Consider the following 22,541-nt stretch of genomic DNA (forward strand, 5'->3'; position numbering starts at 1 on the left):
TTGCCTAAATAAGACCTTTCCTGGGGAAGTGGTCCTGAAGATTACCCAGCTCCCTTAACCTAATTTCCAAGAAGTTCCGACATCTCTGAGGATTCATTAATGACGGAATCTGAAATAACTGGTATCACACAACATAAGATTCACGAGCAGCTGTGACAGATGCCTTCACGTAAGGGACCCTGTATTAATCTCCACAAAACATCTGCCCGAACATGGTGCAGAATTCGACTGTGCTATGAAAATAAAAGCCTCCGTAACGATGTTCTGGACTCAAACCATCAGGTATGTGTCTACATGAAGTATCTAAGCAAAGCTATCGTAGTGTCTAAAATAAAGGGGGGTATACCCACTTTGTGATCACTCTGCACACAAATAGACAGGAAAAATTAATAATATACTCTATTAACTGCCACCTCAGTGGCCTAGTGCATTGAGCAGTCAACTGATGATCTTGGTACTGAAGGTTCCAGATTTGTCTCCTGGCCTGCTCCTTCATCATTTTTATGTAATCACCTCTTAATAATAATACTAATAAAATGTTTAATAATAACCGAAAGTACGACAGGAATGTAACGTAAAATGTAAGTAGCTTATACTTTTAAGGTCAATATTGAAATGAAAAATTCAAACATTAATTTTTGGATATTTTTATTAGTGCATGGGTATTAACAATAATAAAATAAAACTCTCCACATACTTTTATCTCTATAATGAGATCGAAGTTTTCTTTTTATCTATTAAACCCTGCTTTCCTTTTTTTATTTCGTATCCGTCACTCAATCCTGATTAAGAAATCAGGACATTTTCACCACTTTATACAGTAACTGGCAACATTGCTCTTACAGTGTTGTGAGAATCTAAATATTCACATGGTCAAGTTTGATTGGTTCATTATTAAATATAGAGTTAGGGGTCACATATAAAGAAAAATATCACAGTAGAACAAAGCTTCAAAATTTATAATTATCTTCAAAGCAGACATTCTAATTACCCTTGAGGAGAAATATATTTTTCTTTTGCTCTTACAGTGTTCAGAATAATTATTCGCAATTTTTAAAACTGGCTCTACTACTTAACATTGGTTTTATCTTTATTTATAATAACAATAATACTTACTCTGATCTCTTAATAAATATATCATTTTCAAAAGCTGTGATTATGTATTCCAATTATCACGATGAATGAGGGTTGTAGGAGCTATATTTGCTTTCAGTACTTTATGGAATTCTCTCTTTCTCTACTCAAACATCTTCAGCATATGTACAAAAACAACCGTACACATTTAATTTCTTTGGCTGACTGCATTAAGTTACCGCTTAAAGAAATACTGAATTTTAGGCACTTTATCATGCAGTTGGCAACACTTTTTGTGACTTTTTAAAAAAAATGTCAGCAAGTTTCTGAACTGGGAAAAGGCAGATTCAGATACAAAGATGATGATATCAAAAATGATAAGTGAATATTTCATTACTAGCTGAAAGCAAAAGTTTCGTGGAACAAAAAAACACAAGTGGTCACCAAGTGGTACACAATTTACATAGTTTCTAATGCAGTAAAATATGAACATAATACAATATAATGATAATTAATACAGAAAGATTGCCCAGTAAACTGTTTGGAATTAAACTAAATACCATACTAAAATAAAGGGGTCATAAAATAAGTGGACTAAGACTCAAAATTTTTAAGTCAAAATTGAAACCAAGTGTAGAACTAAAAAATATATTGGGAATAATAAAATGGAAAAATTTTGTTCAATAGGCTGTAGAAGATCCATGAAACACTAATAGATAATGACAACTACAGTTATCTATATTTATTTTTTCAGTGTCATATCCTATTCATAAGAAAACTCTTCACAGGGCAACGCCAGAAAATTATTGTAAACAAATAAAAAAGTAAGAAATACCACATTTCTCGTCATTATTTTTACACATCATGACAGTTACCAAGGAATACATGTGAAATACAGTGACGAAAAAGACAAATACATAAATATTAAAAAAAAAAAATACACACACAGGGTAGGTATGAAAGCCTTGCTTCATTCTGGCATTCGTAGATGCTGACATCAAGTATGCCTGATCAAAAGATATAAATATTACAACATACACACTGTACAGCAAAGAATATATTTGAATATCCTTAAAATTCCAAATCATTGAAGAGCTGGTAATACTGTTGTCACAACTAAATAGCACCTTCATTACTAATGAGCTAGTTTATTGCTAGACCTTTATCCTTCTTACATTTTTCTATTAGTGACACTGTACACACTCGAAAAGCTCAAACATCAATCACATTTCTCTTGAACAGTGAAGTACACAATTATTACCAGACTATAAGCTCCAAACACTATCTTCCTTTGCGTCTTCTATGCTTACCATGGCTAGACTGGGGAGTTGTGGAGCTTTCGGTTTCACCAATCACAATTTGACCTTCGGCTATTTCATCCCGATCTGGTGACTGGGCAATTTTGTTCTGTGCTTCTAGATAGAACATAACATCACGAAGCTGTTCCTGTAGTTCTTGAATTTCCTGAAAATGTACAAACATGATGAAAAAACTTCAATTTTTCTTGATGTAACAATGTGAAATTTTTACCATACTGATAAATGCTGAAATAATATTTATTTCGTTATTAATAATCGACTGCATATCTAACATCGCTTTTCAGCTAATTTTGGATAACGAAAATGAGTGATGATTAACTGACGATTTTACTTCACATTTCTGCCACTTTTGGCTAACCACGAAGAAGCAGGGTGGCCACTCTAGGACCATGATAAAATTCAAGTATAATTCCCAGTTTCCAAGGCGAACTTCGTAAAAATTCAAGGGTGCACGCAGATGTTTTCTCTATTTCAACCTTATTTATTACCACCCCTCACCACCTACACACACATACACAAATAGTATTTTAACAATGTAAAGATTTGTGCGATTCCAATGTATTCAAAAAATCTAATTCAATTCAATTGAACGATATATGTATTTAATTCAAGGTGTGGAGCTTACATTTGCTATTTCGCCTACTCAGACTAGAAATGCATCTACATACACAAGTCACAAATGTTCCGGGATATACTAATCTATGAAAAATTGTTAATTGCATAAGAATTTCAAATTTACCTAATCAACTTCATTTGTATCTTATCTTGCAATAATCTTCCGGTCAGATGTATTTTACAAATTGTTCTGGAAAGGTCAATAACAAAGTAAACATATTGAGAAAATTCTGTTTCTGCTAAACTGTGAAAAACTTGCTTCAGGCCATTAATAGGTATGTATAAATTCAATGGGATTTGGATTTATAAAAGTTGAAATTTTTCACGTCTACGGAGAACAATTCAAGCAGAATCCATGCATAATTCCAGGAATTCCCAGAGATTAGCCACCCTGAGAAAAGGACGAGTGATGATATGATGAAACTGACAAAGTGACACCCACAAAGCACACCCATGCCCATGTTGGGATTTGAACCCAGGACCCCTGGCATTGTAGTGTGCTGTGCTAACCACTATGCCACGAAGGCTTGCAGGATGAGTGAAGATTAGACAAAATTGAAGAAGAGAGAAAGGCACAAAGAACACTATGACCAGGCCAGGATTTGAACCTGGGAACTCTGGTGGCAAGATCGGAAGTGTGCCACTTAATGTCCACAGCCTTTGATTTTCTTTGTGTTAGATTCATATTGGAGTTTGGCATTCTGTAAATTTTGTGATCTAGCTATTATAGAATAAGCATTCTATACAACCCATCTGACGCTCCTTCCTTTCATCCGCTACACATCATCATTCCATTGGGCTGAAATATGTAACCCTCTTTTTCTGTCTCCAATGTGGAAGTCTGCTGGCAAAAGCATGATGAACATCTTTAAGGCTTATTTAAAACACCAATACCTTCTCAGTACTGAATATGTAAAAACATTAACACAATCTGCTTGCTTCTAGTAACACTTTGTAACCTCTATTTTCACAAAAGAAATCTGCTCCTCATGTGGAAACTGCATTTTACAATAATATCTGACCATCCTTGTGGTGCTCAACTCTGTTTATCAGCAGCTAGAACATGCATGTGTGAAGGAACACAACCGAAACACACTAAAATTTATGACTTTCTTTCTAGTGTGTATGACTTCCAATATGCAGTGATGCAACAGATCAAATTGTAGAAGGACAACTACTTATCATAGAAAGTTGATTTTGTTTCATTCACGGAAAGATTAAACTCTTGTAGAAAGTGAAACTTTACTTTCCTTCCTCCGAACAAGCATAGTTTTAGAAGATGAAGGAGGAAAAAATTGAAATATTAACCAAACATATTCATATGGTGAGTGTGTATGGCCCAACAAAATCTAATTGCATTTGTATGAAGGTGGGATAAGAATTTTTTAATCTCTGTGAAAGTCTTTGCTGTCCATCCACAATAAATAAAACATCAACCTTCTACAACAAACAGTTCTCATTCAGGGATGATATTTATACCACCCTATTTGAAAAGGCCATGCTTTTAAATGCAAATTGATTTTTAAAAAATACAACGCTTGTATTCCATCAAAATTCAAGTATATCATATCCATATGCATATAAAATTTAAAAAGAAAACAGAAATCACATATCAAGAGTTTCTCTTACATGTTGCTGGTCTCAAAAGGGATCTGCAGGCATTTATATGTTAGAACAGGTGTTCAATTCCCTACAATTCATACCCTTTGGCGCTAACAGCCCAAATAAAGGCTGAAAAACAATGCGTGATATACCGCTATCTTACAAAGTTCTCTCTCAGTAAAGAGTGTAAATTATAGGATCTCTCAATTATATTAAGATACTCTCTGATGGCACAGTAGTAATACTGTTGCCTTGTAATCAGAAAGCCCCAGGTTCAATCTCCGGTAGAGGCACATTGGTTCGGAACCTGCCTTGAAACTGTAGGTTAAGTCCTGATTAGCCTATCTGTGCACAAAGTGGACTTAAACAATGCAATTATTTCCATTAATGCCTAATTTCTCCTTACTGTATACAGTGGAACCTCAATTTTACATTTTCAGGGGACCAAGCTGAAAGAACTTAAAATGCGGGGAAAACGTAAAATCGAGGAAAGTTTTATAACATTTTGCTATGTTGGGATCATCAAGATTGAATGTATAATGCAGAAAAATGTAAAGTCCGGGAACGTAAAATCAGAGTTTCTCTGTAATTGAGGTTAAATATACCTTGTCTTTCTGCTGACGGTACTCTGCAAACCTCTTCTCCATGTCTTTGAACTTCTCCTGCCAAATGCTCTGATTCTGTTGGAAACTTTTGCTCATTTCACGTTCCTCGTGCAGGTCTGTCTGAGTTACGCCTAGTTTTGAAGTCAACTGCTGAATCTGTTGGAAAGAATACGTAAACAAAATAATACACTGGTGGAAACAAGGCTGAGTCAGGCTTTGACTCATAGCATCTCACAGGAGTGTCTGGATATGTAAAATCCATACTACAGGAGCTCCATTACTTACTGCAATGATTATAGAAACAAGGATAAAAACTGACTGCAAACTGTTGAGTGCCATGATACAGATGAAAAAGGAAAGAGGTGTGATGGTGTAAAGAGGCCAGGAAAGGTAAGTGGTTGGCCAAGGGTCATTATGAGTGTTGCAGGTTATGCAATTATCTAGACAAGAAAAAGGGGAAGAGGGTGATTTCCAACATATATACGAGGGCAGGTTGGAAAATCCACAGCCTATGTGGATTTGAGCAAACCCGCGCACAAACTAGCACCATCAATTAAATGTTCGTAATATATGAACCTACCATGCAAAATCATGTCGGAATAAAATAACTAGAACCTTATTTTTTCATGCTCCAAATTGAGGATGTTAGCCCAGATTTTAGACATTAGTACATCTGAACTGTGTGCCTTCATTAAGTACCACTTGTTTTAATGCCCAACACAAACCACTATTTATTTGCTCTTGATATTGGGTTCAATATTATTCGTGTTGAGATGAAGAGTTATCATCATAAGCAGAAAGAAAATATATCTTTTCAATGCTGCAGGAATTTTTCAAACTGAACCATTGGTTCATGAGATACAGGAGTTTTCAGTTTCCCACATTATTTCCAATGCAGATTTTAGATTGCTACACCTAAGTGTTTCATAAATCAATTCATAAACAATACTGCCAATTTGCTGAGGATAAACACGTAGCCAATGTGTATATTGTAAGGGCATGTATTGCTTGGCCGAGAGAACCAAACTTATCCTCACAAAGTTCATAGCCACCAGCAAAATATGCCAGCTAATGGATTCTTTACTTGCAAAGCGGCAGCTGTTGGTTCCCGGTGGAAAAGTCCGGAAATCCCGCAAGGAAAGTTGAAGAGGAAGAGTCATTGAATGGTCGTGGCAGAAGAAGGAGCGAGTTGAGTCAGTCAGTCAGTGAGTCTTGTTCCAGTCATTCGAAGTGGTTCAGAGAGAAGTTTGAATGGGGTGAGTTGACTTTGGCCTCGCTTAGTCCTTGCATGGCCGGACATCGCCTGCCTTCGGAGGGTTTTCTCCGATAGTAACAGTAAGAAGTTTGTAAATTAACGTTGCCCAGTTGTTTGGTCGTTCACATCAGGCTGAGCAGGGAAATTCATTCTGAAGAAGGGAATGAAACTGTGTCAAGATCAAATCTACAGTATTCCGTTATTCTGTGTAAGTTTCAGCACACCTTGATACAAGGTAGGTCAATTACATTGTCATTTGTAACATCCAGAAAAGGCTTAGCACAGTTATCTTCTTAGTCTCTGATCGCCCTACAGCATAAGGAGATAAGGCAAGTCCCAGTGACATAGTGATCCTGCCTGACAGGAATGTCGCTAGGCAGGTAGCAAGACAAGTTCATTTAACATATTTCACAATACACTCATAACGATCTTTTAAAGGATCAACTCCTTACCTTTTTTTCATGGATCTGTTTCTCTCGACTAAACATCGAGATTTTCCCTTGAAGTTTTTGGTTTTCTTCCAGGACTTTCCTTGCTCTTTCTTTAAGCTCATCTCGCTGGAATATAGTAACACACAATGGAGTTATACACCTACAACAATTAACTATACGAAAACAAATGCTTGAAAAACACATACATATTGAGGGTGGGGTGAAACACAATTTCAATTGAGCCCTACATCAATATGTTAGTAGGTAGTGTGCCAGTACCCACTGTAAAGTGAAGGGTAACTCTGAGCCTCTTCGCTTGGCATGATGCATTGGTCAAAAGAACAGCATTTACCATGGAAAAGCAATTCAGCTACTGACACATCCATAGTTTTCGGAGTCGCTAAGCTAATTGGTGACATTCACGATCACATTTAAAATTAGTTACATTTTACACTATAGTTAGAATTCATTATTTTCCCGTCTAATACAAGATTGGGATATATAAATACCCGGGCAACCAGCTAGTAATTTATATTATACAGGGTGATTTCGAACTCCCATTACAAACTTAGGGGGGTGAATCTAGAAGGAAAAACAAGCCGAAAGTGCCATGTGGCAAAATTACGAAAACGGCACCGTGTGGCTGCCAGAGCCGTGAGAAAATCGGTTCACACCTCTTTCAAAGAGCAATAACGTCTGAACCACGAAAGATACGAAGATCGGCTCTGGCGGAAGTGGAGGAAGTCGTATCCAAACAATATCAGGGCGTTGAAATTGCGGCGCTTTTCGTAATGCGCAAGGGGAATCCCCAAAGGAAATGGGGAATCCCCACTGCATGTGAGCGGAAACTCGCGCAAAATGGAGAAAGACGACGAGGGAACATGCTGTCACAGGACGGTCGAAAAGTGACACATGGAGGGAGTCCCCAGAGGAGCGCATGAAGTGCGACAAATGGAACATGCTTGGACAGTGACTGTCGCGCATCCCAGATGGTACGCAAAACGGAGTGATGGATGTACACGTGCATGCTACGTGGAACGCAACGTGCAATTACAATTGCGATATGAACCACTACGTGCCCCCTCCCACCGGGAATTCGTTGAACCCGGGACCTCGGGAGTACAAGGTCAGCCGGAAGTCGGCTCTCTGAGGAGCAGCACCAAATATCCACGTGCCCCACGAATGCAGGGACTCCTCCCTAAAAGGCACAGCCACAAAAAAAGGTAAGAAATTGGCACGTACGTATGAAGGGTTTCACATTGGAATGTACAGTATCACTTTGGCGGAAGGAAAACAGAGAGTAGCACAAACAGATAAAAATCAGTAACACATTTATTGACCCTTTGTCCTGAAAAATAGGCAACTTGTGCTAAATCTTGAATCATTGCTGCTTGATGTTTCTGTTCATTACCGATGGTATGAAGTAACGACGATGAACTCGGAATGCAGCACGTAAGCACTGCGAAGGACAGTATGAAAACATCCTTTGGTGTGTGCAGAACGGAAACTCACAACAGGGGCTCAATATGACGACCACCAACATCGATGCACACATTGTACCTTCGAAGAATGTTCTCATACAGACGATTGAAGACCAGTGGATTCTCTCGAATGAAGTCCGCTGCTGCCACAATCCTAGCAACCAGGTCATGCTCAGACTCGATGGGGGTTTCATAAATGAGACTCTTCATGCGCGCCCATAGAAAAAAGTCCAGGGGCGTTAAGTCGGGAGATCGTGGGGGCCACGGCACGGGCCCGGCACGCCCTATCCATTGCCTGTCATATCTGTGGATCAGATGGTTCCGTACGTCCCGTGCAAAGTGGGGTGGCGCCCCATCATGCTGGAACCACATGTTTTGCCTAATGGCCAATGGCACATTTTCCAACATCTCGGGCAATGTCTCTTGGAGAAAAATCAGATAAGTACGACCTGTGAGATTGGTGGGAAGTACGTATGGGCCAATTAAACGACCGGCCAGTATTCCTGCCCAGACGTTGATGCCCATTCGCTGCTGGAACCCACGAGCTTTCGTTGCGAATGGGTTCTCTTCATCCCACACATGGCTGTTGCGGGAATTAAAAACACCCTCTCTGGTGAATTTCGCCTCATCCGTGAAGAGCACCAACTGTGGAAACTGAGGCGTATTCACGCAACGACGCACAAACCATGTGCAGAAGCGAACACGTGGTTCAAAATCTGTGGGACCCATGGCGTGCACCTTCTGGGGGTGATATGGGTGCAGTTGTTGATCATGAAGGACATTCCACACTACAGACTGAGATACACCAACATCCCGCGCTACGATTCGGGTACTCGTACCAGGGTCTTCGTGCACAGCATGAAGAATTGCCTCCTCAACCGCAGGCGTGCGCCTCGTCCTTGGCGCACCTGTGTCCACTCTACTCACAACAAATGTTCCAGATTCACGAAGACGACGGTTCACTTTTTCGAATATGGTGTGTGATGGCGTCACACGTTCCGGGAAACGTTCCTGGTACATCGCACGGGCAGCCCTTCCATTGCATCTCGCTTCCCCGTAAATGAGCATCATGTCTGCATACTCCTCGAAACTGTATTGCACCATCGTGGGAGTTTTCACGTCCACACACACCCACAACGTCGTAATGTTCCCAGAAGATACGTCGTGTGTACGTACTCAACCAATGTGTCACGTCCAGCGCTCTCTCCATACAGTCTTGCAATACCCAGAGGGCGCAAGGGTCAACTTCGACCAGGGATAGCGAGTGACTCCTAGTATGACGTCAGCGCACACCTTCATGCATCACAGAGGCTACGAACGGGAAGGAACGTCAGTAAGTACGGGTTGGTCGCTCCCGTTCCATGTCCTTCACGTGAGAACGTTAATGACTAACGTCGGACTCGCATGGGATACCTCTACACGCTCTGCAGTAATGTAGTACAGAACAATACGAACGTGTCCCAGCATTCGTGAGGCACGTGTATACGTATTTGGTGCTGCTCCTCAGAGAGCCGACTTCCAGCTGACCTTGTACTCCCGAGGTCCCGGGTTCAACGAATTCCCGGTGGGAGGGGGCACGTAGTGGTTCATATCGCAATTGTAATTGCACGTTGCGTTCCACGTAGCATGCACGTGTACATCCATCACTCCGTTTTGCGTACCATCTGGGATGCGCGACAGTCACTGTCCAAGCATGTTCCATTTGTCGCACTTCATGCGCTCCTCTGGGGACTCCCTCCATGTGTCACTTTTCGACCGTCCTGTGACAGCATGTTCCCTCGTCGTCTTTCTCCATTTTGCGCGAGTTTCCGCTCACATGCAGTGGGGATTCCCCATTTCCTTTGGGGATTCCCCTTGCGCATTACGAAAAGCGCCGCAATTTCAACGCCCTGATATTGTTTGGATACGACTTCCTCCACTTCCGCCAGAGCCGATCTTCGTATCTTTCGTGGTTCAGACGTTATTGCTCTTTGAAAGAGGTGTGAACCGATTTTCTCACGGCTCTGGCAGCCACACGGTGCCGTTTTCGTAATTTTGCCACATGGCACTTTCGCCTTGTTTTTCCTTCTAGATTCACCCCCCTAAGTTTGTAATGGGAGTTCGAAATCACCCTGTATATCATTTTAAAAATCATCAGGTTTTTTTGCCCCACCTCTGAATCTTGTCAGTTTTTTTTCCATTGAAAAAAATAACAGTGTAATTGGGTTAAGCATTTTGGACTTCTGTATCTGTTGTAAGCAAGACTCATTGAATGTTTTCAGCTAATACTTAGACGAGAGATCTGCACAAAGACAAGGATGCTGCATTTGCTGGATTCACAGCGTTGCTTCTATAACAAACAATCAATACTCTCATAGCCAATGCTCCATAGCAACTAAAGGCAATGATCACTATGTAACAGTGTTTGTACTAACATGCCACCTATCAAGATGCCTGCATTGCACTCAATTCAAATTGTACAATTGTTTCTGCCTCCTTTCTGAAAATGGAAACATTAGGGTTTAAGTGTCAACATCATTTGATCCTATTTTGCAAAGCACTCATTCCAATTTAATCATATCTTCAGAAATATGCAAAATATACTAGTTTCATTAATTCTGTACCAATGTGTGTCAGTCATGATTCAGTGACAGCTAGTTTAACCTTCTGATTGCATCACATATAGGGTGTCCCAAAAATACAAAGAGGAAAAAGCGAAAGAATGGCAATTTAACACAGAATGAATGTATTGTAAGATAATGTATTTATACTGACAGTGTATGCTGCATGCCGAACTATCCCACTAGAAATATTATGCAATGTAGCTTGCATGCTCTTATCCATGCAAAACCAAAAGATTTGTTGCCATAATGCTTTCCCTTTTGAGATGGGATAGAACTTTATGTTAAATAAATACATTCCCTATGATACCAGATTTTTCAGGACACCCTGTATGTGTGTGTAAAGTTAAAATAAAACTGTTAGACTGACATGATATAATTGCACAATGCAATGCTTATATTAATACATTTAGAATAATTCTGAAAAATTGTTAATTGCTACAATGTTCATGTGCAATAAACTCTAAATGGTAAAAGTTCAGTCCTTAAAATATATATCAGGGATTGGTACTCGGTATGTATTGACTAATAAGGCAGTAGCAGTGTATTAGTTTAACGACAAAATTGCCAATTTTACCAATCCAACATTTCAATAAATAGTAGAAAATTTTACCATTTTCTCATTTTTATGACTATAAGAAGATTAATCCACGTATATTTTGCTTTTGTAAAACAAGTATCTTCAAATATGTACTTCTTTCCTAATGCAATGCCATTACAAATACCGATGAACCATTACATTATGACCACCCTGACCCAGGAACATTTACCATGCCTAGAGCCCAGAGCATAACACGTGACACGCTGGCAGCATGGTACATAATGGGCAGGTATAGGATCACTGTTAGTAGTGTCTCCGGCATCAGAATGAGAAAAGCGGCCGATCTCTCCCAGATTGATGAGGTCAAATTGTTATGGCAAAGCACCTTGGTACCAGCATCTCCGAAATGGCTTGGCTTGTTGGCTGCTCTCGTGCAGCTGTTGTGAGCATGTATCAAAAGCAGTGCAACGATCGGCAAACAACGACACGTCATGCAGCTGTGTGTCGACAGCATCTCATTGGTGTCAGAGGCCAGCGGAGGCTGTCGTGCATTGTTCGGAGCGACTGCAGGATCACAGTGCGAGAAATAGCCCACAGGTACAACAGTGGTGACCAGGACAATGTTTCACAGCACACGGTTCATCGAACACTGCTGCGCATTGAACTGCGGACATAATGTGACAGTTCATTAGATAGGTGGTCATAATGTAATGGCTTATCGGTAGAGGCATGCAAATTTCGTTTTTGACGAAAACACAAAATATGAAATAACATGCTGTAAAGTTCATTTTTCATGTTTCTGAAAGGTGTGAGGTGCATTTTTCTACCCTGTTTTGTCACGAAAAATGCGAAATGAGCTGCAAAATGCGAAATATACTCTTAAACACGAAATTTACCGTTTATATACCGATGCGACACTTTCTGAAGTCTGAAGTATCCTGTGAGTTATGCAATTCACGGAAAATTGATTAATTCTGCTGTAAATATTTGAGAAGCAAAAATGGACCGCTTTACACAGGAATAAACTTAATACTCTGGTAACTACATAAATGTGCTATTATAAGTGGTAAGTTTATTTTGTGTAATAAGTGCAGTATTAAAATCAAATTTAGGATTATATTCACAAGTTTAAAACCAAAATGTCATTTTATATAGCACTTTTGATGTGATTATTATTATAACACCGAAATTTTATTTTATTTACCGCTTTTGAACCCGAAATCAACTTTGTTTTTGTACCGAAATTTTGCTTTTTTATTTACCAAAAATATGTGCCTCTACTTATCGGTGTACACACCGAGAAGTAGTGAACAGTGAACATTAATATTACATTGTACTGGTAGAGTCAGTGCTCGAAGTGGAATTTCAGAGTTGGTTGGAGTACATGGGTCACACACACGTACTGTATGAATTTTTAAGTCCACTTGATGCACAGAAAGACTAATCAGGACTGGACCTCAGTTTAAAAGTGGGATCTGAATCACTATGTGCCTCCACTGGGTATTGAACCTTGGACACCTTGATTATAAGGTGATGATATAAGCACTAAGCAAATGGGGAGGCTACTCTCTATTGGTTTTCATTGATTGATTTGGTGTTTTAATTCCACTTTATGCACAGTAAGGCTAATTGGGACTGGACCTACAGTAGAATCCAAACCACTATGTGCCTCCACCGGGTATCGAACCCATTCTTTCTATTGGTATCTACAAAATTTTCATACTGGTCCATCCACAATATACAAGTGGAACCAGGTGCCTAAATGGATCCTGACCTCAACACAAACTTTTGTGTACATGAAGAGGTTTTTTCGGAATATCACCCAGGTGATTTCCAGATAGGTTTCTGAGCTTTCAAGAGTCATCTTCCCTCCCTGAAGATGAGAGTGATATTAGCTCTCAAAAGCTCAGAAGCCTATCCGTAAATCACTTTGTTGATATCACGAGAAAACTTCTTCACCATTCGCCGCCAGGAAGCTTCAAGAATTATTTATGTACATATTTTAATATTAACCTAATATCAGTGGTATTAGCATCAGAAAGTACTGGTTCAAGTTGAACAACGGATACCATGATTCTCTTCCAGAATCTAGGAATCTCACAGGATCTGCAAAAATATCATGGGGAGAATGGTATTATGATAAAATAATTACATCATGTACTATTATGAATATTTTAAAGCAGCACTATTATACGAGGCGCATCCAGAAAGTAAGTTTCCCTATTTTTTAAAAATAAAACCAACACAGTTTCAGGAAACCATTTATTGGCAACAGGTACAGCAAAGGTTCAGCTATTTTTCAACACCACCAGAATTGAGACACTTTTCGTATTGTGGTATCAACTTTTGGATCCCACTGTCGTAGAACTCTGCCGCCTGTGAATGGAACCAGCGTGTGACAGAGGTCTTCAGCTCTTCATTGTTGCCAAAATGCTCACCGGAGGACAGGAATTTCTTAAGGTGCAAGAAAATGTGAAAATCGCTGGGAGCCAGATCAGGACTGTAAGGTGGATGATTAAACAACTGCCAGCCAAATTCCGTCAAAACAGCTGCTGTGCGCCGAGCCGTACGTGGACAAGCATTGTCATGGAGGAGCACAACACCTGCAGTAAGCATGCCACGCCTCTTGTTTTGAATGGCACGTCGCAATTTCCTTAGTTTCACAGTAATGGTCAGCGTTCACCGTTTCACCTCTGGGGAGGAAGTCAGTGAGCAAAATGCCCTTCCTGTCCCAAAACACGGTGCACATCACTTTCTGTACCGACAGCATCTGTTTGAATTTCTTCTTGACAGGAGATCCACTATGCCGTCAATGTATTGACTGATGCTTGGTTTCCGGGGTGAAGTGCGAAATCCACGTCTCATCGCCCGTGACGATTCTGTCGAGGAAATCATCGCCGTCATCATGGTACCGTTGCAGGAATGTCAGTGCTGCTCCTGAACGTTTCATTTTGTGTTCGGGTGTCAGGTTTTTCGGCACCCACCTGGTGCACAATTTTTTGAACAGCAGGCGCTGCGAGACATCTCATGCAACACGGATCGCGATATCTGCGGAAAAAGGCTACTCAACGGTTCTCTACGATGCGCTGCCGCACCAGCTCAACCAGATCATCAGTGATGAGGGACGGATGCCCACTGCGCTCTTCATCATGGACACTTTGACGACCTTCCGAAAACTGCCGACACCAGCGACGCACCATCTGCTTACTCATAATGTTCGGCCCATAGACCTCACAGAGCTGACGATGAATGTCAATTGGCACAATGCTTTGTGCATTCAGGAACTTTATCACCGACCGAACCTCGCATGCGGCAGGAGAAGTAATACGAGCTTCCATTTCGGACCACTGCTGCTTCGCTACTGGCATGCGGCGGAAGAAGGAATACGAGCTTCCACTTCAGACCACTGCTGCCTCGCTACTGGCACCGGGCGTGATCTGTCCGCCTGGCATATGATTGATACGTCTTAGCTCTGCTGCGCATGCGCAATTTACACGACTCATTATGTTTACTTTCACAAGAAAAAAATAGGGAAACTTACTTTCTGGATGCGCCTCGTAAATTGATATGCTATAGATCTATAAAAAAATTTAAAATAATCTGAACTATTTTGAAGTGTTTCAATTTCAAAGTATCACATTGATATCAGGCCAACGTGGTATTGTTTTAGCCTAAATAAAGTATTTTGGCAAAGGATGTAGATCATGATTGATTTCTTTTGTACACAGACTACATATTGTACATACCTCTGTCATAGCCTCTTGCTCTACATGCGTGATTCTGTCCTCAAAGTACAGCCTCTGAGATTCAAGCTGGCTTGTCAGTAAATATGTGAACTCCAACTGCAACGAGTCCATTTTCTCTTCACTTTCCTAGAATACAGAAGAGAGGTATAGTTAAAATTAAATGTACAGTGAAATGTAAGAAGTCTTTTTAAATAAAATTATAAGCCTCAAGTATTACGAAGAATACGCCAAAGGGCAAAATGTACAGTGAATATAGAAAATGTTTAATATTGATTTCACTTTTATTCTTCTCAAAGTTATGACATGTTTCATACCATAATGAACATTAATAAATCAATCTGTGCATGTTTTGGTTAAATATTTATGAGGTAAGGCAAAGGTACCCCTGTGCATGTGCACACATGCCATGAAGGCATGTAGGGTGATTTGGAGGCATAGAGCTCCACATATTCTTGATGTTGACCATAGTTGGGATGATGTGATCAGCATCATGCTTGGTCACCTTTAACCCCCAGGTACCTATTTTACAAGGCTGGGTGGGCCTCAGAGCCAAGCAGAAACAGGCAAATGATTGAAAAAATTCCTGGTTTAGATCACCTGCATCGGAATTTGAAGCTGGGTCATACTGTGGCTCATATAAATATTTGTGAGTTTAAAGAAATTTAAATTGTATTTTTTATCAACTAAAATCAGTACTCGTGGCAACAGAATAAATAGCTTTTGCTTCTTCCATGAATATCTCGTTTGGTGCTCATTAATTATTGGTCCACAGATACAGAAATGTGAATGATGATGTTGCAGTAGGCCTGGTTGGTTCTAGAAACCATAACCTGCCACAATCTCACCATGACCAGTGGACAGGAACACACATTTTAACCATGGTACTTAACCTGATAAACCACATGCATGATTTCTTACTGAGCTTTCAATTTTAATTTGATTGATTGGTTGATTGAGTTGGTGTTTTAAGTCCACTTTATGCACAATAAGGTTAATCGGGACTGGACCTACAATTTAAAGTGGGATCCGAACCACTATGTGCCCGGAACCCCTTGATTACAAGGCGACGACGCTACCACTGCGCCATCTGGGAAATTTTTTATTTGGCTGTAGAACTAAACACTATTACTGTTCGCAATAGAACAGTGTTATCTAACCTGTTCCTTATTTTCAGGACTGCTTCCATGGTTGCTACCAACCTCCACCAGCTTCCCATCCCCCTTATTCTGAAGGAGACGATGGACAAAATTGTCACCCACATAGTCCCATACTCTGTTGTTGCCCAACTGCATTGAATAGCAATGTTGGGTCTCCAGGAAATGGCTGCAAACACAAAAAAACAAAGTATTCATGACATGTCCTTCATCTTCTCTACTAATGTATCAACTTAACATACAAAGTGAAAGTGAACAAAATGATTAATTAATAAAATAATACAAATTTGATCAATTAATTAACTGGATGAGATCACTCATTACAGCAGCAATGTAAGTTTTCTTTTGTTTTCTCTTTTTGCTGGGAGGGGGCTTCAGAAACTCTCCAAAATTGTGTTATTGTGACAGAAATGATATACACGAAGATTCTGTGGTGTATTCATAAGTGATTGTGCATTCATACATATTTATAGTCCTTTATATTCTCATGGTGGTCCTGCTAGTGGGGTGTCTGAACATATATACAGACTTAACAAACAATTATCATTGAGAAGAAAATGGAGTGTTTTTGTAATTAGTTAATCTAAATTCTTTCAAAAAAAGTTATATTGCTACATTTAATTTGAAGTTTATTTTTCTCTATCTTTTCAAATATCCTGTTCTCACATACAGGTTTAATGTAATATGATCGCCCAGGCTCTCTCAGGAGAAGTGGGTTGCGTTTACAAACTAAGAGTAAAAAGTACACATTAGGAGAAGCAAAAAGTTGCATTCAGCATGGTTCCACAAATGAATTGTTTGCAAGAAAATAGTGAATATATTGTTGCAATCTGCAACTGATGTGTTTGCTGATTTCAATACTCATCATGCTCTGTTCATGTTGCGCATGTCCACTCATTGTCATGTACCATGCCGAGAAGTGGTTGATTACATCTAACATTCTGTATGTTTAATAACCACCATTCTGACTGGTTATGCCACATAAAGAATGCTATTTTTATATACGAGGGAAAATCGAAAAGTCTTAGCCCAATTTTTTTTTCAGACGAAATAATAAACATGCAGGGAAATCAAAATATAGGAATTATTCTATGTACCATGCACCACTAGTTTGGAGATGCCGCTGTTGTAGAATTCGGCTGGTTGATTGTGGAACCACCACCGGACAGCGGTCGTCGCTTCATCGTCACAAATGAAGCTCTGTCCTGTCAGGAACCTATTCAGTGGACCGAACACGTGGAAATCACTGGGGGCGAGGTCTGGACTGTAGGGTGCATGCTCCAGAATCTGCCAATTCGAATGACTGAAGTTTGTCGATGGTCCTGTTTGCCACATGAGACCTGGCCTCGTGGAGGTTGTCATGAAGGTCAAACTCACACCACCACCACCGCACACTTCTCAAAGTGAGACACTTCTCCCCACACGTCGGCTGTATTTCCCTATGGATCTCGATGGGCGTTTGTCCCTTACTCCATAGAAAACTAAACACTTCACTGCTCATACGACGTGGACGTGTTGAGTACTGAAGCCATCTTTGCATACTGACAGCAGCGCAGTGCCGCGGAGCAGCTGAGAGTTAAAGCTGGGCCATTCCAAGAAAAACCTATTGCATTGAATGTATATTTCGGTTTCTCAATCACACTAATATTTCGGCTAAAAAAAATAGGGGCAAAGACTTTTCGATTTGCCCTCGTATATATAGATTTCATAAAATATAACTGGAATAACCCTCACACATCATCACTACATTTCAGCTCCATAAACAATTAAGAAGGCAATAAATACTTCACCTATATCACATAATTTACAGAAATTGTCAGTGCATATTAAAATCCATTAAAGAACAAATCCACTGCACAAACACAAGTTAGTCATTACCAGGCAGAGTACTTACTTGTATGCATGACCTTCCACATATCTTCCACACCCAACATGTCCACATATAAGACATATCCATAGAGATTCTGCTGACCGGCATTCGAAACAGTAGTTATCGGCTACAGCTTCTGGGGTCTGCACGTAGCGACACACTGGGCAACTGAAAATAAAATGGAACATAGTTACAAGTAGAAGCTTTAAGAATTTACTGTTGGCAATTGTGTTAACCTTCTAGATAACATCTGTGACATTTCAACTTCTTAGCAAAACTACTTGCATGATAAAGGATAAGAAGCACTTAGAGATCCAATTCTCTGATGATTAAAAAATGTACAAAATCAGTTTCAAATTGTAAACATTTGTTCTTATATGGTGTGTGAAATCAATTATTATAGTGAAATAATGAGCATCCATAAACACTTACTGTGTGTTTTATTTATAGCTAGCTACTTGTGGAAGATGTAATTTCTCTTTTACACATTATTTCAACAGCATGTATCATTTATTAAATCATGATTCATACAGCAAATGATTCTCTAATTCATCTCTTGAATGTGAGGATCATGAAACCTGTTCAAATGTATGAGATAATAAGATATTTAGAAGATAAGCTGTGTGAGATATACGGAGAACATGTCCTAAGTTGATTCTATAGTACAGAGATGGGTGTGACTCTTCAATGAAGGACGTACAAATATGTACAATGATCCACAGAGTAGCCGACTATATGTGGTGACTCTAGCATTCATAGTATCAGAGATATTTAAAAAAATTGGAATTTCCAATTTCTCGCGAAAGAAGAAAAGCACGGCTCTTACAATAGAATATTATTTTTCCTCCAAAAACATCAGTAGCAAGTGCACAATTCTTGCCATGAAATTGAAACACATATCAGCAAACATGGAAGAAATATTCTAAACCCTCAAGTCCTGGCGTTATCTATGTGGGGGGCTGATGGGGTTCAAATTTCTTTAAAAAAAAATAAGAATTTTAAAATTCCATCTAATTCTTCTTCTATTTGCTGAATGAATAAGTTTTTTTGACAGGGGCTTGTAGCCTAGACTGTATTTAAGAAAATAAGTTATAATTTTTAACTCTGGCATTCGTAATTATCTAAATATATATTTTTATTGAAAATAGACTGCTTTTCAATTAGATTTTTTTCTCTCCAAAAGTATAAGCAGCAAGTGTTCTTGCCAGCAAAATGCAACACATATCGGACAATATGCAGGTACGGTTTTGTACCCTCACGTCTTGGCTTGGCATTGACTACGTGGGGGCCCAACAAAATTACAATTCAGTGAAAAAAAAATCTTAAAGTATTATCTTCTTTTTCTGTTATTTACAAAAGAAAAATTAGGGTTACTGGAATATAGGGTAATAGCCTAGTCTTTGCTGAACAAAACGACGTATCTTTTGTAACTGTAGAATTTGTAGTTTCCAAGATAAAACATATTATTAAAATCTTGACCAATTTCAAATTTCCCACTTGAAAACATGTTAAGACAAAATCGGGGAAATCGGCTCTGGCATCTAATCAGTCTCCTGAAAAATTTAGCCATTTTATTTTGTATACCCTATCAAAACATGTCTCTGAATCTTCTGCTGTGCATGACTCACATCTATTTCAACGAATGTCTTTTCTTGGGGAAAAAAAAAAGTGGAAAATAAAGGAAACAAAAGATAATATATTCTACCAGCTTTGACACCCCAAAATAAATAGCATACTTTCAGTGGAGTGCCCAAGGAGGGGTTTGTGGAGGTCATAACCCAATACATTTGTTAGACACAGAGAGATCCCTAGCCGTGTGTGTCAAGCATAGGTCCGGCATATTGTTGACCACCATCTTGAATTCAACGCAAAAATTTTAAAGGAAAGGGGGTGATGTGATATATCAAATCAGGCTAGAATTTTACGGGAAATGAAGCGACTAAGGTTTTTCCAATATATCTTTAGCCAGCAAAAAGTTATTACTGCATGCTTGTATAACCATTTCCTCCGTTTCGAGGTGTTAAAAACATAGCATTACAATGCTCCAGCGTGTTAGGAACTCATCGAAATCACACTGACATCTCGGGAGAGAAAGAAGTATACGCACCATTGCATATGATTTTAATCAGCGACATTCACCAAATAGTTGAATAGTGAAAAATATTGGGAAAAGTATCTCAAAGAATTACGTGACACTTCCTTTGGAATGAAAAATTCTTCAGTGATGAGGCTAATTTTTATGTTCACGCTGAAGTTAATAAAAAGAATATGCAATACCTGTGATTTGAGAATCTACAGTAGACTGATTCCAGCCGAAGGGTTGTTGCTGGTAAGCTAATGATGTGCTATAGTATATGAAGAATGGGAATGATTGGTCCATATTCAACAACGGAACCTTAAATGGTGAGTGCTTCTTGGATTTGTTAAGTGAGCAAGTTTTTCATCCTTGCTTACAGGACAGTGTGACCACGCTATGTGGACATTTTGGCAATTTCTTCATGGTAAATTTCTAGGTAGATTGATGGGTAGACAGGGATCTATTAAAAGGTCTGCACATTACCCAGATCTAACATCTTAGGAGGACTTTTACCTTCAGAAACATTTGAAGAGAATGGTGCATGCACTAAAAGTCTGTGATGTTGACCATCTGAGAGAAGGCATAGTAGCTGTTTGCGATGATATTGCACCTGCTACATTGCCAAATGTTCTATGTGAGTGTGAGAAACGTCAATGAGTGTGTTCACAGAAACATTGACAATATTATAATGTGCATATATCGTAAGTGAAAGATAGGCATATAATTTATTGCTGGCTAAAGATACTTTGGAAAAGCCTTCGCTGCTTCATTTCTCGTGAAATTCTAGTCTGAATTGATATATCACATCACCTCCTTTCCTTTAAAATTTTGCGTTGAATTCAAGATGGCGGTCAACAATATGCCGGACCTGCACTTGACACACACAGCTAGAGATCTCCCTGTGCCTAACCTATTTCTTTCATGACCAATTGTACCCAGGATAACTCCTTTACATTTTGTAGGGGGTGTTAAGGGACTTTTGACTCGTCATAGTTCATATAATGAAGCTTTTATCAGTCACATAGTGACACATATTATTTTGTATCTTCTGATCCCATTGCAGTCCCAGAATGATTTTTTAATATGTTTTAGAGTATGGCAAATATATTTTTTTCACGATTTTTGGTGATGACATGTTTTGATATATTCAAGGTCAAAAGTCAAGGTCACGTGACAAAATTATAATTTCATCCAAAGGTAGGCTTGTTATATATCACTGGAAAGCTTGTTCAATTCCCTGTGCAATAAGATTTATTTGAGCTTCCTACGCGAAATAGGGGCGGAGCTACAGCACATTTAGTATGGCTAAGTGGGCTCAAAAAGGACAATTTATGCTAACTTTGACCTTGAATAATTTAACAATTACAAGACGCACGAGACTCAAAATTTTTATAGTTGCTAAGTTCCCTGCATAGTTTCAACTCCCCAAATTTCAAGAAAATCGGAGATGGTCAGGTTGGAAATTGCACCTATCTGTGTTGATTTGGCATGGAATGACTCATATGTAACTCCCCTCCCCTCCCTTTCGAAATTCCTGGGCATGCCACTGCCTATCTTAAGCTGCATGTACTGCTACATTGATAAAAATATGTGGGAAGCTCAGTTTTGGAGCTGACAATACAAACTGGTCGTGGGTACCTAATAAATCAAACTTTTGCAATGAAATTCACAGATTTTCAATTGTCATACCTTGTAATTTCAATTTATGGTAAGTCAAGTATTAAAACCTTATGTTATTATATTTTCTGAGCCTTTATTTAACCCAAATTTAAAAAAGAAAAAGAAAAGACTTCATTATTCTAAGTATGGAATGTAGTTTAACCTTACTTTGCAACGTCAGAAATTAGGTGACATACATTACCTCATATTGACCAAAACTAGTTGAATCTAAAAGTTGAGATTTTTACTGTGAGTTAGGTTCATGAAGGGCTTCCTATATGCCAAATTTCAGAATTTTTAAAGGGGATCCATCTGAGATATTTAACCAAGAAAACTGTCAAAATTCAATGAACATCCAAGTTTGAGCCCATGCTGTAAAAAAGGGGTGCATTTCTAAGCACTGATATTTTATTTACAGACACCCTGCAGGTAGGTCTACACATGAAAAAAAAATCAAGCCTTAGACTAAACCCCTTCATTAAAAAAATAGAGCTTAAAAATGCAATTTTTTA

At 39.1% G+C, this 22,541-nt stretch overlaps 1 protein-coding gene across 1 annotated transcript in view; it reads right to left on the reverse strand.

Moving 5' to 3' along the window:
- Positions 1-631: 631 nt before the first annotated feature.
- Positions 632-22,541, reverse strand: part of LOC146002460 (BRCA1-associated protein) — a 54,952-nt gene continuing 33,042 nt past the window's right edge. The window contains exons 6-11 of the mRNA XM_083140311.1: positions 18,318-18,461; positions 16,427-16,592; positions 15,270-15,395; positions 6,923-7,027; positions 5,216-5,371; positions 632-2,538 (exon numbers count right to left, since the gene is read on the reverse strand). Coding sequence (XP_082996437.1) covers positions 2,356-2,538; positions 5,216-5,371; positions 6,923-7,027; positions 15,270-15,395; positions 16,427-16,592; positions 18,318-18,461 — 880 coding nt within the window. The 3' untranslated portion in view covers positions 632-2,355. The remainder of the gene's footprint in view (positions 2,539-5,215; positions 5,372-6,922; positions 7,028-15,269; positions 15,396-16,426; positions 16,593-18,317; positions 18,462-22,541) is intronic.

The sequence above is a fragment of the Lepisma saccharinum genome, chromosome 18, assembly GCF_977018435.1.
Source record: "Lepisma saccharinum chromosome 18, izLepSacc3.1, whole genome shotgun sequence".
NCBI lineage: Eukaryota > Metazoa > Arthropoda > Insecta > Zygentoma > Lepismatidae > Lepisma > Lepisma saccharinum.